This window comes from Meleagris gallopavo, chromosome 2, assembly GCF_905368555.1.
Source record: "Meleagris gallopavo chromosome 2, MGAL_WU_HG_1.1, whole genome shotgun sequence".
NCBI lineage: Eukaryota > Metazoa > Chordata > Aves > Galliformes > Phasianidae > Meleagris > Meleagris gallopavo.
Window position 1 is genome coordinate 108,498,704 of NC_139405.1, and position 17,556 is coordinate 108,516,259.

At 39.8% G+C, this 17,556-nt stretch overlaps 1 protein-coding gene across 6 annotated transcripts in view; it reads right to left on the reverse strand.

Annotated features, from left to right (window-relative positions):
• Positions 1-17,556, reverse strand: part of SUPT3H (SPT3 homolog, SAGA and STAGA complex component) — a 276,326-nt gene that overhangs the window by 248,647 nt on the left and 10,123 nt on the right. For 5 of the 6 annotated variants that reach the window (XM_085218378.1, XM_085218377.1, XM_085218376.1 and 2 more), the window contains exon 2: positions 15,229-15,332. In XM_085218378.1, coding sequence (XP_085074504.1) covers positions 15,229-15,332 — 104 coding nt within the window. Of the gene's footprint in view, positions 1-1,690; positions 1,744-15,228; positions 15,333-17,556 lie in introns of those variants that run through there. The other variant, XM_085218380.1, reaches the window with a different exon arrangement.

Sequence of the window (17,556 nt, forward strand, 5' to 3'; positions counted from 1 at the left end):
CTGCATCTGGCCCTCCTAATCTATACTATTCACTGAGGGGGGGGGAAAAAAAAAAAAAAAAAAAAAGTGTTGCTGCTGCCTACCTATTACGCAAGGGACTTTTCTAACTCAATACAGGATAAGTGTTGCATGCTGTAGCTGATATTGATGACAAAATAGAAGATATTTTAAGAGTCCCACAGGGAGATGCTGTGCCCGGTTTTGTCTCGCTTAATATAGCCAGCATAGATGTGAGAACAAGGACAATATTTACTGCAATTTATTTGAGATCAAGCTGGAAGGTTCTCAAGTATGTGAGGAGAACAAGGTCAGTTAAAGCCTGAAACAAACAGTATACAATTAAACAGGCAAGTGTAAAAAATGTAGACCTAACAAAACAATTGTTTAAACAAACAAACTTCTCCAGAATGGAAACAGAAAAACAACCTGTAAATTAAAAAAGCTCACAAACGAAACACGTGGGCACTCTGCTCATTCTTACAGCCACTACCAGGCCTGACATCCACAGAGGATGTAGGAGATGCCATCCATGAGATACACAGAAGCTAAGCACACAGTAGAAAACTTTTTGCTGTTGGAAAATAAGGAGTGAAAAGGTTACAGAACCAGTGTTAGTCATGACAAAGCAAGCGGTGATCAACTCTTCCTTGGTCTTGTGGGGAAAGACAAATAAATCAGAAGCAAAGAAAGTTTACACTGACATTTCAAACCTCTATTAATTTAGTATTCCATGGCTGCCTTAACTAAGTGGCAACATTTAGACCACAACAGGACTTGTCAGATTGGATTTCTGAGTCTTTTAGGTATGGAAACTTGTCTATACAGCTCCTAAAGCCTGCCTTTGTCCCAAGTTACTTATTTTTTAAACCACAGGAAAGTAGATCAAAAGTGTCCTTCATATCCAATCTGTTCTTACCTGATATCATCCTGGGTTACTAGCAGTTAGAAAGCACTAAGAGTTCTACTCTTTCTACCATCCTGCACAACAAAAGTCAGATAGCACAGCCATTACTTCATTAGATAAACAGAGGAGGAACTGAAAGAATGGAAAAAGTTCTGTGGAACTTGTCCCACAGTCTCCTTCTCTACAGTTTGTAACAGGTGAGACAGTTCAGTGCCCTACAGCAAGGACCCAAACAAAGTTGGTACCTTCAACTCCCTCCCAGTTCTGAGCATCTTATATTCAATGATTAATAGAACATATTCACTGATAAAGGGAAAGGCTTTGCTACACAGTGGATTTTCCAAGGGAAAAGGTAGGATGGAAACTTTGCAGTGACTCAGCTACTCTGAAGGACGTGCTCAGATGCACACTTTCATTCTGCAGTTAGCTTTTACACCTGACTGAGAGGGGAACGAACAGCTTTCTGCTCATTCCAAGCACACACAAAAGCATGATAGGGTGTACAAGTACATATCCACAACCTCACTGATCTATGGGAAACGTGTTTGCATGCCCAAAATCAAATAAATGATACAAAAGAAAAATATCACTAGTCCTGAGACCTCCACACTGCAATGAAAGATAGCATTTATAAATAGGCCTTACCCAGTGGAACACTTCAGCACGCACACACACAACTATTTGTGCCAGCCAGCAAAGTCAATACAAACATCCTGCTCAAACTTCCAAATCGTCCAGATAATCTGCTCAATAACTCTGCTCAAGACAAGTAAAAAATGTACTCACATCCTATGATGGATTTGGAGAAGCGATGCATGACTCATTTTTAATTTGTAGTTACAAGTTGCTTTGTAGTGCTTCAGTAACAAACACCAGTGAAAGTGTCAGCTCTACTACCTACTTAAATCATGTTGGCAGTTGCCTTGTTTACAGTCTGCTGGCACAAGTGGCTGCAGGACCTGCTCAGCTAACAGGCTTTACCATAGCGGGGTTGTGTTTTGGTTCAGGTAAATTTGAAAACTTTCCTGGAAAAACAAACCAAAATAAAACTTGCCTTTTTGGTAATGGGTTCTCTCTTGTTACTTTTTCACAAAGTAGGGACAGATTGCTGAAAGCTTTCTAGCCCTACAGCTTGACTTGGACAACTCAAATTGTCCACCAGGCTTTGACTTCCAATTAAGCTCAATACTTAAAGGTAGATGTCCTGACCAAGACTTGGAAGAAGCAACTAATTCTTAACTCGACACTGATCACACAAAGCCCCAAGGTTAAGATGCTAAGATGATTGTTATACAGAACTCTACCAGTGGTTTCAATAGATGAGAAAGGAAACATTGACAAGAATCATAAAACGGCCTGGGTTGAAAAGGCCCTCCAAGATCATCTAGTTTCACCCCCCACCATGGGCAGGGTTGCCAGCAAGGTGAAAGGGAAGGCTGCATTAAGTCATTCATCATCACTTCTTTGAAAAAAAGAAAACTACTTGGCTTCTCCATTTGGCAAAAAACTAAAGACTACTTAACAAATGCCACTGCACGAACCATAAGCAATTAGTATCAAAAAAGGCCTCAGTAATCAATTTTAAATTGTAATCACTCTATTATGTAGAAAAACTCAACTGCAGCATGTCAACTGAGTCTTTGTCTCCAGCTTTGACTGCAGAAGGCAGATTGCTTTGGCATAAGGGACAGTTATGCATTTATGATCAACACCAAAATATTCCCAGTATCTTTTGTCTACAAGAAAGATGAGCCCTTCACCCACCACAAAACAAACACAGGGACACTACTGCTCTTTTAACACAGCAATCATTCTTCATGCTTTCACCATCCCACATCTCAACTGAAAACCTACCAAAATAGCCCCAGCACTGATAGCTATCATCAGCTGGAGGAGATGCTAGCTTTTCAGATGAGAACATGTGAATTGCTGGTGCCATTACCTACCAGCTCTCGTCAGCAACAGTGGATGGAAACTGGAGGCAGGCATGGAAAAATGCATGGCAAACTAACACGTAGCAGAGAATAATGCAAAAACAAATCCAACTGAATCCCTATTTTATTTATATTCAGTCAAATATCTTCACGTGAATGGAGGAAGTAGCATTGACAATACATAAATAATAATCAGACATCCCTGGAGGCATCAAATACATTTCACTGCATTTGCTATATCAAATCAGAGCAGGGAAAGCTTTATTTGAATTGCTAGGGAGAACTCAAGAGTATTGGTTAAAACAGTAAATGGTTTCCAAGTTTCTGCCTAAGGTCCCAATTTTCAGTTGATAAAACAGTGCTGTGAATTCCCTGTTTCAAAAAGATTATAGTGATAAATCAAATAATATCCTTCCTTTGAACGCTATGTTGACATATAGAGAAATCTTTTAAGAAATTAAAAGCTCAGTATAAAGTTCTTAAATACTCGTTTGAATAAGCAATTTTAGAACTTCCAGTCAATTTTTCTGGATTAATTTAAACAAAAAAAAAAAACAGCTGGTGGTTTGGGCTTTTGGTTTTTATCTGTCTTAAGAACTCAAAGATAAATAACCCCAGTTGAATCTCAGTTCTAGAAATATACTTGACTTCAATTATTCCAACACTCGTTTTCAAAAACTATTCTGTAATTTATTAGAAAAAAATACTACAGCATTTCATCTCTTTCCATGAATTGATCACCTGAACCATCAAAGGGCCCAAGCTGGGCACATAACTCCCGTGGTGCATGAAGGGCCCTTGCTGGGCACATACAGTGCAAGGTCCTGCCAGTGCAAACTCACAGGCAGACCCTGTTTTAAGACACATCTTTCCAAAGAAAGTCTCATTCTTGAAGGTATAAGACTAGCATTTAATAGAGAAACAGAGAGTAAGGAAGCTTGCCAACAAGCTAGAGACTTTTGCTTGCAAGGCACCAGATAAGTATCTAGCCCAGTTATACAATATGCATTACAGCTGATTGAGTTTACTCATTTTTTCAGTATCCCCTACGCAGGGCTACTTACTCTCCATTTCAGTTCAGCAAGCACAAACAGACCTAGAAGCACCTAGCACATTCAGCATCTGTAAAGCTGCAGCTTTTTCAGTTAATTTACATACAGCTAGATTTAATTACACAATTTGCATTACATGTTTCAGATTTGCATAAATTTTGATTTCCACAACTGATCTATCTGCTATAAAAAGCAAAACTGGGACTGCTAAGACATGAGCTGAAGTTGGGAAGTCTAACATACCTAACATTTTACTGCATTAAACACAAAGCAAAACTCTCTTCAAAGAGTCCGTATTTCCTCTTAGTAGGTAAGAGAGTGAAAAAGGTTTCCATTTATCTCAGCTTGCATGACAAAGTCACAGCCAGCTCTCAGTCACACAACCTTCACAGAGGTGACAATTTAAAGCCTTATTCAGCCTCTAGTAACAGCAACACACTACTCACAGATGGGTTTTTCTTCTCTAGTCAATATGCGAACGTACAAAAAATGGGTACATTTAAATACATAGAATCACACAACGGCCTGGGCTGCAAAGGCCCACAGCGCTCACCCAGTCCCAACCCCCTGCTGTGTGCAGGTCGCCAACCAGCAGCCCAGGCTGCCCAGAGCCACATCCAGCCTGGCCTTGAATGCCTGCAGGGATGGGGCATCCACAGCCTCCTTGGGCAACCTGTTCCACTGCCTCACCACCCTCTGGGGGAAAAACTTCCTCCTCACATCCAACCTAAACCTCCCCTATCTCAGCTTAAAACCATTCCCATATACATATTATCCCCATTTATTTAGTTTTTAATATACTACCAAGCGTACACAGTGAAATCCTCAATACTGAGGCTGCAAATGAAGAAGTAGCAATGAAAGCTGCCAAGTAACTCTTAGTACAGCCCACAGCATCTTGTGAAATTATTGGATGTAAGGAAATTGTGGCAACGAGACCTGCTTGCCGTGGATCTGCCAACAACACAGTTAAGCCTAGGTTAGCAGGAGAGGAACAAAACACTAAGCTGCAGGTAGATCTTTCAGGAGAATGTTAAGAAAAAGAATTCTCACAGACTAGTGTCCTTCTGTATACTGACATTTCAATACCCATGCTTATTCCTAGACAAATAAATTAATATTAAACTGGAAGTCAAAAAAACTGTTAGGCTTGTATACATGCATACAAAGCAGCAGATTATTTTATTAAAACAATGCCTCTCTTTCTAAGAAGAGAAACAAAGTTATTTTCCCATCTTTTATGGATATTTTATTGATCTCCATGTTTGCTCAGACATATTTAAAAAATAATTTCTTAAATTTCAGCACTACAGTGGCACTACAAAGTACCTTTTGGATTTAAGAGTAACATATTCTAGGGCCCCATCCAACCTGGCCTTGAACACCTCCAGGGATGGACGGGGATCCACAGCCTCTCTGGGCAGCTGTTCCAGCACCTCACCACTCTCACAGCAAACAACTTCCCCCTGACATCCAACCTAAACCTTCCCTCCTTGCGCACAGGCCCACTCCTCAGGTTCTCAATTTCTTCTGAATGAAAAGGAATAAAATGAAGTATAAGGTTGGTTGAGGGGAGAGCTTCCTCATGTCATTTGTGGAATGACAAACCTGTTCTAAAGCAAGCGTCCCAACTTGTTTAATAAGAAACAAAAACAGTTTACCATGAAATTCTTTATTTGTATTCTCTCACTGTTGTAAAAAGGCAGATTAAGTTACACTTTGTCAAATTCAAGTTGATTCCTGGGAGAGCTTGCTATCAGTATGTACATACCAGATGTCTGTGCTATCCTGCTGGACTGCACCAAAAGCACAAACAGAAGTATCCAGGCTTGCACTGAAGGCCTGACACACAAACAAGGAGACAAATACAGACAGATTCATTGTGAAGTATTACTACAGCTTCAACATGGATAGTCATGCTGTATTTCAGGACCAAAATACACTCCTTCAAGATATGTTATCCAAGTGACTCTGAATCATAGAAAGGAGAACAACAAGGCATCTGCCAGCAATGTAACACTGGTTCAAAATGAAATGATCATTAAACACACTGCCCTTTCAGGGTCACAATACATCCTACTAAGATTCTATAGTTCCATCTTTTTTCAGGGCTAAGACTGTGTCATGGCTGTTGCCTTTTTAAGCAAGAAAGACCCACACATAAGCAAGCCAGTGCTTCTTCAGAAATACTCACTGAGTCTAGAAATGGAGGATGATTCAAAACCACAACTACTCAATTTTCTAAAGGTTGTACAAATCATGTTAGGGGAAAGGGGAGAAAAACAATCTGAGCTAAAAATAAGTAACAAAGAAACATTATCATTCAGAGCAGGGTACATTAGGTCAGAAGCTGCTGCTTTTTAGCAGCGTAAAGTGCTTACAGCTTTCTGCTCAAAAAACTCCAGCAAAACAAAAAGTCACCACCACTAAAGCAGGAGAGTAAATAAGTTGTTTGCTCAGCACTTTCTGTTAGAAAAAACTGGCTTAAGAACCAAGTACCCATTTTAGGCAGTAGATAATGTTAAAGCTAAGGAAGCACATTGTTACTAACATATGAAGAAATTGCCAATACAGTTTCATAGAATTAACCTAGCACATACTGCTGGACTATTTTTGTTCATGTCCTTCCCCCACCCTCCTCCCACTTAGCCATCAGTCTTACTGACATTTCTGCTATCCAATTATATCACAACTGCTAAATTATTATTTACCATCTCTAAAGCCGAGCTAAAAGAAACAGCATTACTATTTCTCAAATCAGGCTAAATAAAAAAAAAAAATACTCAAAAGATTTAATATGCAGTATATTTTCAATGGAACAGGTTACCTAGTGCTGTGGCTGATGCCTCACCCCTGCAGACAGTCGAGGCAAAGCTGGATCAGGCCCTGGGCAACCTGATGTAGCTGTGGTGTCCCTGTGCAGTGCAGGGCAGTTGGACTGGATGGCCTTTAAAGGTCCCTTCCAACTCTAAGGGCTCTACAATTCCATGATTTTGTATTATATACATTAATTATATAAGTAACTGGGTCAAATGGAAGAGCAAGCAGAGGGAGTGGTGAGATGGAAATTAAGAGTATAATAAAGACTTTTATAAATACGGTTATTTTTTTAAAAATTGCGATGCTAGTTACTTATCAAATGCTACGAACTCTTCAAGAGTGGAAGTTCCTCCAGCTATCACTATTTAGTTGGGTTATCACAGGTCCCAGCCACAAGAAAAGGTGATGCTCTGTGTGGGTGAATGATGTCAGTGTGCAGCACTGGTGTAGGACATGTACAAATCTGTGCTAACATCTCAGATATGCCTAGGACAAATTCATTGAGAATACAAGTCAAGGAGCTTTAATTCAGATCTTCAGAAGTTACAGATACACAACAGTTATGGTCACAACTGCACTTAAACTGTGTTTTAAGATTCAGACTGCTAGAAGTAAGGTACCACAATTAAAACACCTGAGGAGAAAAACTAGAAAATGCTGAACATGATTAGCATACTAGCTTATGTTTTAATTAATGTTCTGTTAAAACAGACGCAGGTTTTTACTTAAGCAGGACAGCTGACTTCCATCATTAATCTTTTACTTAGCTATCAGGTGACACATTAAAGCAACTTGTCAACATGTGAGAGCACGGCGCTTCAGGAACCTAATTTGGAATGATGTACCTCAAAACACATCAGTACAAAAAAAATCCAAACATAGGATGCAGCCAAGAAGTCGTACCCAACTCAGAACAGGAATGCACGTATTGTAACCTTCCTTATAAATGCATGAAGAATTCCTCTAAGAACAAATTTTATAAACTAAGTACAAAATCCACATTAAATTTGAACTTTCAAGAGAACAGTATAGCACCAGTAGAGCAGAAACGTGAGACACACATACCGTGGATAAATGCTATACCTCAGTTAATTCTGTTTATGGTAAAAACTGCTGTACAGATTAATCGCTCCAGTGTTTCCCCATAAAAACATCCTTCGTGTATTTATTTTGCCATCTGAGCATAAATATTATTTTGTAATTAGTTATGGGAAAGTTCCTTCATCGGTTTGTGAAGAGACTCAGCAATGTATTTCCTCTACGTAGAGATGTGCTCAGGGGTTCCATGTGTTAACTGAAGTCTTCCATCTCCTTCTGCCCCTTCTTAAGCAGCAATAGGACATTCAACAGAAAAAGAGAATCCCAGACTGGCCTGGGTTGCAAAGGCCCACAGAATAACCTGAAACCATGCAAAAATGCAAAGAATGATATTTTCATCTATAGAAACAAACAAACAAAAAAAAAATAGGAACTAAATGCCGAGATGACTATTAGTTAACACAAAATTAAAAAGTAATGGCTTTGTTTTCACATTCCCTACTTCAAAGTAATTAGGTTAATCACAGAATCATAGAACCCCAGACTGGCCTGGGTTGCAAAGGCCCACAGCGCTCACCCAGTCCCAACCCCCTGCTGTGTGCAGGTCGCCAACCAGCAGCCCAGGCTGCCCAGAGCCACATCCAGCCTGGCCTTGAATGCCTGCAGGGATGGGGCATCCACAGCCTCCTTGGGCAACCTGTTCCACTGCCTCACCACCCTCTGCATGAAAAACTTCCTCCTCACATCCAACCTAAACCTCCCCTGGCTCACTTTAAAACCATTCCCCTTGTCCTATCACCACCCACCCTCACAAACAGCCGTTCCCCCTCCTGTTTATCCGCTCCCTTCAAGTACTGAAGGCCACACTGAGGTCTCCCTGCAGCCTTCTCTCCTCCAGGCTAAACAAGCCCAGTCCCCTCAACCTTTCCTCACAGAAGAGCTGCTCCAGCCCTCTCATCATCAAGAGACCCTACTTAGGAAAAGTAAGAGAGGAAGTGAGTGCATTTCAGACATGATGTCTGAGACTTATCTTTCATGTGAATTCTAGTAGTCAATGATGAAATGAAGCTCCAGTACTACCAAAGGGAGATCTAGAATAACTACACTTAAAAATGAGCTACAGAAATGGAGCTCATAAGCCTACAAGAATGAATTTTCTCTAACACTTGCTCCATTTTCAGCTCTCACATCTTAGTGCCAGTTGTTCAAACTACCAGGCCTCCTCAACACAACCCAGTTTCAACTAAGCACTGCATCCAAGAGACTGTGACTTAAAAGCTTTAAAATATCCCATCACCTCAGCAGCAGAAAGATCTGCAGTAGTTTCACTCTAAGGACTGTCTTCTCTCCCCTGTCCTACCAACAGAAGGAAAACCTAGCTCTGCTCTAGTTTTCTATCTCATACCACACTGGCTTGATGTATTTGATGAGGCAGATGGAGTCAGAACACTATTGGATAAACAACTTCCAACCACATCTGTTGCCATTGCTTCTTTAGTAAAGGGTCAAAGAGTCTTCTGCTCATGTTTGCAGAAAAGGGTTTCAGCTCAGTAGGCTAAACTGGTTATTTTTGAACAATGCAATCTCAGCAAAATTCAGAGTTCAAATATGGTAAACAAGTATGGGACAGAATAGAGAAATTCTTTACAATCCCAAATTATAGTCTGGTTAACCAGAATGCTCCCTAAGCCAGGTCATTACTGCTTTCTTCCACCACCATTCCAAATGAACCACCCAAAGTCAGATGATTGTACTGATCAGCTTCAAAGCAAAGAGGGACATGACTAAAGTCATAAGTTTATCACAGAATCACAGAATGGTTTGGGTTGGAAGGGATCTCAAGGATCATGAAGCTCCAACACCCCTGTGCCATGCAGGGCCACCAACCTCCACATCTCACAGCAGCCCAGGCTGCCCAGGGCCCCATCCAACCTGGCCTTGAACACCTCCAGGGATGGACGGGGATCCACAGCCTCTCTGGGCAGCTGTTCCAGCACCTCACCACTCTCACAGCAAACAACTTCCCCCTGACATCCAACTGAAATCTGCCCTCTTTCAACTTAAAACCATTGTAAGTGTCTGAAAAATAAACAGACAAAATAGATTTTGGAAGGAGAAGAAAATATCTGAGGAAAAAAACAAACAAACATGCAATAGAATTAAGAAAAAAAAAACAAAAGTTTTTTCAACCAGCTTGTGTTAGTAGAGTAACAGAGCCCACCATCATCAATGACACTGCCTGTTGTGGTACAGAAAACACAGCTGACAAAAAACACTCTCTGGTAGGGAAGTACAACAAACTAGTGTCTTATATTTAGGTTAGATTTAGCATTAACCTTTACGTTAATCCTACAAACGCTTAACTGATGTAAAACTTCTGAACTATGCAAAGCCAAGCACTGATCCGCTCTCAGGATGAAGCTGTAAGCTGTAGGAAATTGAAATGTGCTCTGAAATGTGCAATGCAATGGAAAGCACGGCAATGAAAGCAGAGCAGCAATGTCCCAGGCTGCAGCAAGGGAGGATTTGCTCAAATGCAACAGCCATGAACACAGAAATGAAGGAAAAAAGCTGCTTACCTTCAGAAGGCCTCAGGTACACAGGGATTCCCAGAGAGAACCCCTTGCTTCCACTGCCAGCCCTTAAATGAGGTCTGGGAAGGGGTAGATCCTGGCTCCAGCCCTTTTGGTAACTCAGTGCATTGCATTGCACACATCTGTGCTCCCCTGAGTTGGCCCTGCCTTCCCCCCAGGTGCTCAATCACTGATGCAAGCTGTGACTTAGTATTTCCACCACAAAAGATTAGTTTTAAATATGGTTTTGCCAAAGTAAAATTTTTACGCTAATCCCTAAAAATATTTCATTGATAAGAAGCCAATCTTGAGCACAGCCTCTATTTCCTCTGTGTAAGAAATTTCAAGATAAAGAAACACACTGAATCAAGAAAAACAACTTCGGAAATAATTTCAGCTCACAATAATTAGTGCACTAGACATGCTGAAAACTTGTTTTAAAAATTATTAACACCTCCCTACTATAAGTTCTGTGGTAGCACAGTAGTGTACCTAAACACAAAGCGTAAGGCAGAACTCTAGACAGCATTACATACTTTGAAATCATTATTAGATCAAATAGCATATAACTGCAAGGTCTTAACAATGAAAAGCCAGATATATTCATGTGAAAGGGTAAGGCTTTGTAAACTGATGTGTATTTGTGCAGCCTGTGACAGTCTGACACCAACAGGAGAAGCAGTCAGCATACTGAGTGCTATCCCCAGCTGTACTTCACATGAGACATTACAGAGAACAGATTTTTTTCTTGACAATCACAAAAATTTCTTCGTATCATAGAATCCCAGACTGGCCTGGGTTGCAAAGGCCCACAGCGCTCATCCAGTCCCAACCCCCTGCTGTGTGCAGGTCGCCAACCAGCAGCCCAGGCTGCCCAGAGCCACATCCAGCCTGGCCTTGAATGCCTGCAGGGATGGGGCATCCACAGCCTCCTTGGGCAACCTGTTCCACTGCCTCACCACCCTCTGCATGAAAAACTTCCTCCTCACATCCAACCTAAACCTCCCATCTCAATCCCATCTCATATGTGAGCAAATATTTAAAATATTCTTAATGGAAAACCAAAATTGTTTTTATTAGTGCAGATATATATATATATATATATATATATATATATATATATATATATATATGTATGTATGCTTATAATGAAAAACTGCTTTATGCATCCTGAGACAACTTCTGTCAGTATTTTACAACTTCATTTCAAGGCTCCTATACATTTCCTGCTTTGTGAGCTTATCATAAAAACATAATTCCTCCAAAAGATTCACTTAATTCCATAACATTCTGGTTCAAGAAGCAGGTGTAGCATTTGTGACATACACTGCATGTGAATAACCCCCCCACCTTAAATGGAATTACTCACAAACTTATATATCACATACAAATTCTGGGGAATCAAATCCGGACTCAACATTTCAGGGTAGTCAGCAACTACCAAACACCACCCATAATTAGAACTAGATGATCTTAAAGGTCTCTTCCAACCTAAACCCTCCTATGATTCTATGGTTAGAGCCCTATTAAGACTTTACTTTGCACAAATTCATCTTCTCAGCACGTATACTTTTAGTTGAGAAAGGCAGGACAAGTTGAAGGTACTCTTTGTAATACTCCATGTATATTGCCTGAATTAAGAGTTCTCACTCAATTTCCAAAGACAAACTGTGCAGCTACAATCCCTCTTTTCTTTAAGAAAGATGTCACCTTTCCTGCACTGTAATCCTCCAGCCTTTCTATTTCCCAGGATCTTAGGATGTCAGCATGGATCAGTTATAAATTGCCTACATGGGACAATCTGTAACTTCCTAAATTATGTAGTTTATAAAAAATGTCAGCTTCTGTCAGTGCCTGGAAAGTTCTTTTCGAGTAGTAACTTCATTTTGTGGTGCAGGCCAAAAGAAACAATGTCATTTTTCCTCCGCATGGTTCATCCCTGACACTTTATCACTTCAAGCTTCTCTTTTTGATCTCCCCCAGCAAAACAATAAGAAAGTATTTTTTCAATGTGTTCATTACATTCAAAGAATCTCTTCAGTTGCTACTGTTTTAATGAAACTGTGAAAGCTGTTACTCTAAAGCACAGAAGGACTGTTTGTATAGCTCTCACAGTATAACTTCACCAGCTCTAAAGTAAAAGGAAAACGTCTACTTCTTCCATTTATATGGCCAACAATAACTTCTGCGTTCTGACAGAATCGTGTGTATGCTGGCAGGAGGGCAGCTGGTAGTTTCAAAATACTTTATCAGGAAGCACACAATGAAATAAGAGGCAGCTTTTTCCCAGATACTGAACTAAAGAGATGCTCAGGCTTCTTTGGCCCCACACTTCAGAGCTGTTCTTTTGCTTTTAAACATGTTTACAGCTGTTTTACACACACACATAAAATTAAAAATTCAGTGCAAATGACTATTATAGATGTGAACAATAACAGAGTTCTATTAGTGGAGAGAACTTACATTTTCCATCTGAGAAGGAACTCAATGCAGACAGAAAGCCACTAGGTTTGTAATACAGTTTTCACCTACTTCAGAAGACTCAACGCATGGGCAATTGTTTGTTATCTACATTATACTAAGAAATACTGCAATGGAACATATCCCATGCTCCACCTACAGCAGTCTGACATTCTCTTAAGGACATTTAACTGAAAACAAACCTGCTTTTGGACATGGAACTCTGTAGAATCTAGAGGCAAGCAATTCCTTTCATATATACTGCCCATACAGCCATTCAAACTAGGAGATGCTACATGACAGTGAAGGTAACTCTACAACATATGACAGAATATCCTCTCTGCTAAAGGCAGCAACAAGGAGCTACAGGAGACTGCTAGGGACAGGTTGTGTGAGAGCAGGGAAGGAAAGGGGACCTGGGCCTGGGGCAGATTTACCACTTTGCTCACATGGTTGTGTCCATAAGTGATCAAAACAAACATAAAAGGAGGTTCCAAACGTAGCCTGAAGTGACCTGAAACACCTTTTAATTCCTACAAAAGAAGTAAACACAAGGAGAGCACGTAGTTTGATGCTGCAATACTAAGATGTTAAGTGCTTCCCTTACAACAAAAAGACAAATGTAGTTTTTATGGAGGCAAATCTATGGAGTCTTGAGATACTTCTGTAGAGCTGAGGAAGACAACCGATAGAAAAATACATATAAATCTACAAATAAAAAAAATCTACAAATATACAAATAAATCTACATACAATAAATAATGCTTTAACATTCCCCCTTTGCTGATATTCAGCTCTAACACCATGGAAAGGAGGAGGATGAGAATGAGGCATTTAAGATAAAACTATCTAAAACTTTGAACTTGTGCATTATAGGATATTAAAGATCACATGCACACAAATGAACGTATGTTCAACTACTACTGACCTAAAGTAAAAAGATCAAAAGGATGGCATCATAAAGACCATCAGCACGAGTCCACAGTTCGAATAAAGATTTCCCTATTTTTAAAATGCAGTTACCCATCTGTAGGTCAGAAGATGGATGCTTTAACCAGTTTAATTTAATACAGCTTATTAAAAGGAATTGAAAAATATGAAGCAGAGTAGTAAAAGGAAGCTTGCAAATATTGAGTGTTTTCAATGATCTTGCCAAAGATCAGTAGCCCCAAATTAATTCCTTTTTAAGTCCTTCCTACTTTATCTCATCATCTCTTAAACAACATGCTGAACAGTCTTCCAGACCTAAAACCTCACCGGGATCTTTTGAAAACATGGATTTACGTTTTGGTATTCTGGGACTAGCTTTCTTCATTTCATTTTCAACTTCAAAATACTTTTGCAAGATTTCATAAAGCAGCACTCCCTTTTATGTGCAGCTGATCTCAGCAATTGGCAAGTGTGCATCCTTTCCCCCTCAATAAATAACATTCATAATCATATATATTAAAGAAAAAATGTACAAGTTAGACACAAGCCATCGCAGTCTCATTTTCTATCTGCATCCTCAGAGGTTAACGTGTCTTTTAGCTCTAAGCTGAATAACTCTTCCAAGTGGCTGGGTAAATCAAGAATACAAATTCACGTGGGACAAACTCATTAATTTTCCAAGCCCCCCATCCCAACAGCACAGTGTCTTGGACATACATGAGAAGGGGAAAAAAAGGGAGGTCGCATTCTTGACAAATACGTTGCTCTCCACCAAATGAAGTTTTGCAGGCAGCCCAGCATAACAGGTTACCAGCCAGGATAAAGGCTTCCACAGCATGAATCCTTCTGATTATGAAAGTACCTCTGAGACCGACACAGCCCACCTGTCCAGAGATCATCCACCAGCACAGTTTTAGAAGTGAACTATAAAATCAGGCACTATCACAGCTTGGAAGTCTGATTACGTTGGTTCCCAAGAGTCTACTCAATATACAACAACAGATAACTTAAATTTGTAATGTTTGTCACAACTTTACTTTGTAAATAACTGGGTTTTGGCTGATACAATTGCTTTGTATCTTAATTCCATGCAAAATACATTGATGTCAGTCTAGTCTTCTGTATTAGCACTGAAGGATGTTAATACAAAACATCTATTTAAATAAGCATATATGACAGTAGGAACCAGCTTCTTTGATGAAGGTCTGAGCAAGAGAGGTCTCTAATAACTTCTAAGAGTAACACTAATAATACATTAATTTAGTCAGCAGAGTTTTTCTCTCCGTTCAACAGAAGATGTGATTTTTATATATCTTTGAATGCTCTCCAAATCAAAAGTAACATCCATTCAAAAATAATCCAGAACCATCACCAAGTTCCAGCACCAATACTTGCTCTTCTTTCCCCATCATCCACATCAACTTACACACACATTCTAGGCAGCTAGATCAAGAATCTAGAAGCTAGAAGAAATACCCAAGCAGCAGATATTACCAGTAGTATCGCTGGTTACTTACATCATACTTTGCAACTCAGGTGTAAAGCTTGTTGATTTTCCCATCCCTCTTCCACTGCTTGAAGAAGCAGCCGTTGACATCGGGCTAGCCACAGTGCTGCTCATCTGAGTAAACAAAGAAATAACAGTAATTACAAATACATTTTATTTTAGAGAACATATGAAAGAATGGTAACAACTGCATCCCTCACACAATTAATTCTACGTGCTGTAGAAATTTCAAGTCTGCCTCTGCATACAGAACTTCATAACGCCTTTCAGTCAACACTCAAAGAAAACTGTTCAGAAAGCCAAGTGAAAAAGCCCATTTTGCTAATTGAACGTGTAAGAGAAATTTGTAGCAACTGTAAAATAATTTCACCCTAAAGGCTGCTATTGCACACTAGATATTCAAGAGGGAAGAAAAGCTATGCAGATGGACACGAGCATAAGGCTCTGTATGCAAAAAGAATCCTATCTGAGCCCACAGGAGAGAGATATTTACTGTAATTACTGTAAGCATTGGAAACGTGTGCTATTTTTCAACTTATCTTCTCAGGAACTCATTCAGAAGTGCCCTCAAAGCACCAAAGAAAAAGCATTACATAAATTATTGTTGTTCTGGAATATATTATATTTATACACACTGATGTCTTGCTACTTAAAACATACTCTTCTATTGCCATGTATTGCAAGCACTGATAAATCAGTCCCTGCTTGCCTCCACTGAGACCAATGCAACAGTGAAACAGTATTAGAAACAAACAGATAAAACTTAATGAGCACTGGGATCATAAATTCCTTTTTGAAACACATACAAGAATCAGAAAAACACTTAGGTGGGAGAAGAACTTCAAGAGCCCACCACTGAAGCACATCCCTAAGCCCCATAGCCACAGATCTTAAGTACCACCAAGGATGGAGAATGCACCACCTCCCTGGGCAGTCTGCTCTGCTGCTTAGTGCCATCAGACACCCAATCTAAACTTCCCTGGTGCAACTTGAGGCCATTTGGATGCCCCATCCCTGCAGGCATTCAAGGCCAGGCTGGATGTGGCTCTGGGCAGCCTGGGCTGCTGGTTGGTGACCTGCACACAGCAGGGGGTTGGGACTGGATGAGCGCTGTGGGCCTTGCAACCCAGGTCGTTCTGGGATTCTGTGACTTCTCATACCCTACCACTTGTGATGAGAGGAAAGAGGGTAGCAGGAGGGTAGCTGTAGAGCTGTAGAGTTACGTGGTCTCTCCTTCAAACTGAACCTCACTTCTGTCAGTCATTCCACCTCTGTCCTGTTTTCCAGTCCTACTCCAGTTTCAAAGAGAAATGACATCATGATAAAGCCTAGATGACTGAAGGCACCGTCTTTATACAAAATGTTTTATAGCTTTTCTATACAAATTTCTTATTAAAAAAAAAAAGTCCTAATCAAACCCAGTTCTACTCCTATTCTATAAAGTAAATCTAACAAATGTACATTCTCCTTCTTAATAAAATGCAAGTCAAATGCCTGTAAGTAATTTTATTTCATAAAAATATCTTAAATTACTCGAAGTCTAAGAAATCCAAGTTTATTTATGGAAAATTCTACAAAGATAGAATAGGGAGTTTCATTTTTCCCCTTCGATATTATTTTTAAACATAGAACTGCAGCCATCATGCAAGCCTTCAGATAAACAGCACATTTCCATGGCATTTTCCCTCTTCTTTCCAGCCTGCTGCCCACTAACATCAGCTCACTCATATGCTCAGTCCTTGCATTGTTAGTAGCAGCAGTAGTATTGATGATGAAAAGCAGATGTTAACTTGCTTTGCTGTAAGATTTCTATAGAGATTTTAACTTTGAAGTGTAAAAAGATAAATTTATTTTCTAAAAATGTAACCTGGAAGTAAGTTACCATATTAAATGCTATTGCATTGTAAAACTCTGAAACCCATCACAAATCAGAGGCTTGGAGTGAAGAATGATGTAACGCTGAATATGCATAAGATACTTTCAGAAAGTAATGACAGAATTAGCATTTTGGAACACTAACGATACAATAGCTTGTGGAGGGACAACATCATGCAGTTAGAGATAGGCTCACATTTTTTAGACTGCTTTCAAGTAGATTTGAACAGACTTCCATCTTCAAGCAGATTCCAATTTAGGTCCCCATCCTGCAAGCACTTATGCACATGTGTAACTTTAATCACATGTTTACTCCCACTGAAGACTGATTTTAATCACGAGTACTTACACACCAGGCTTAAGTGTTGGCAGGATCCGGCCATAATCAGCAGTTACAAAAGAGTCACAGAAACTAAACAATCAAATTACTGACATCAAAAAATAAAAGGTTTTAAGTGCATCT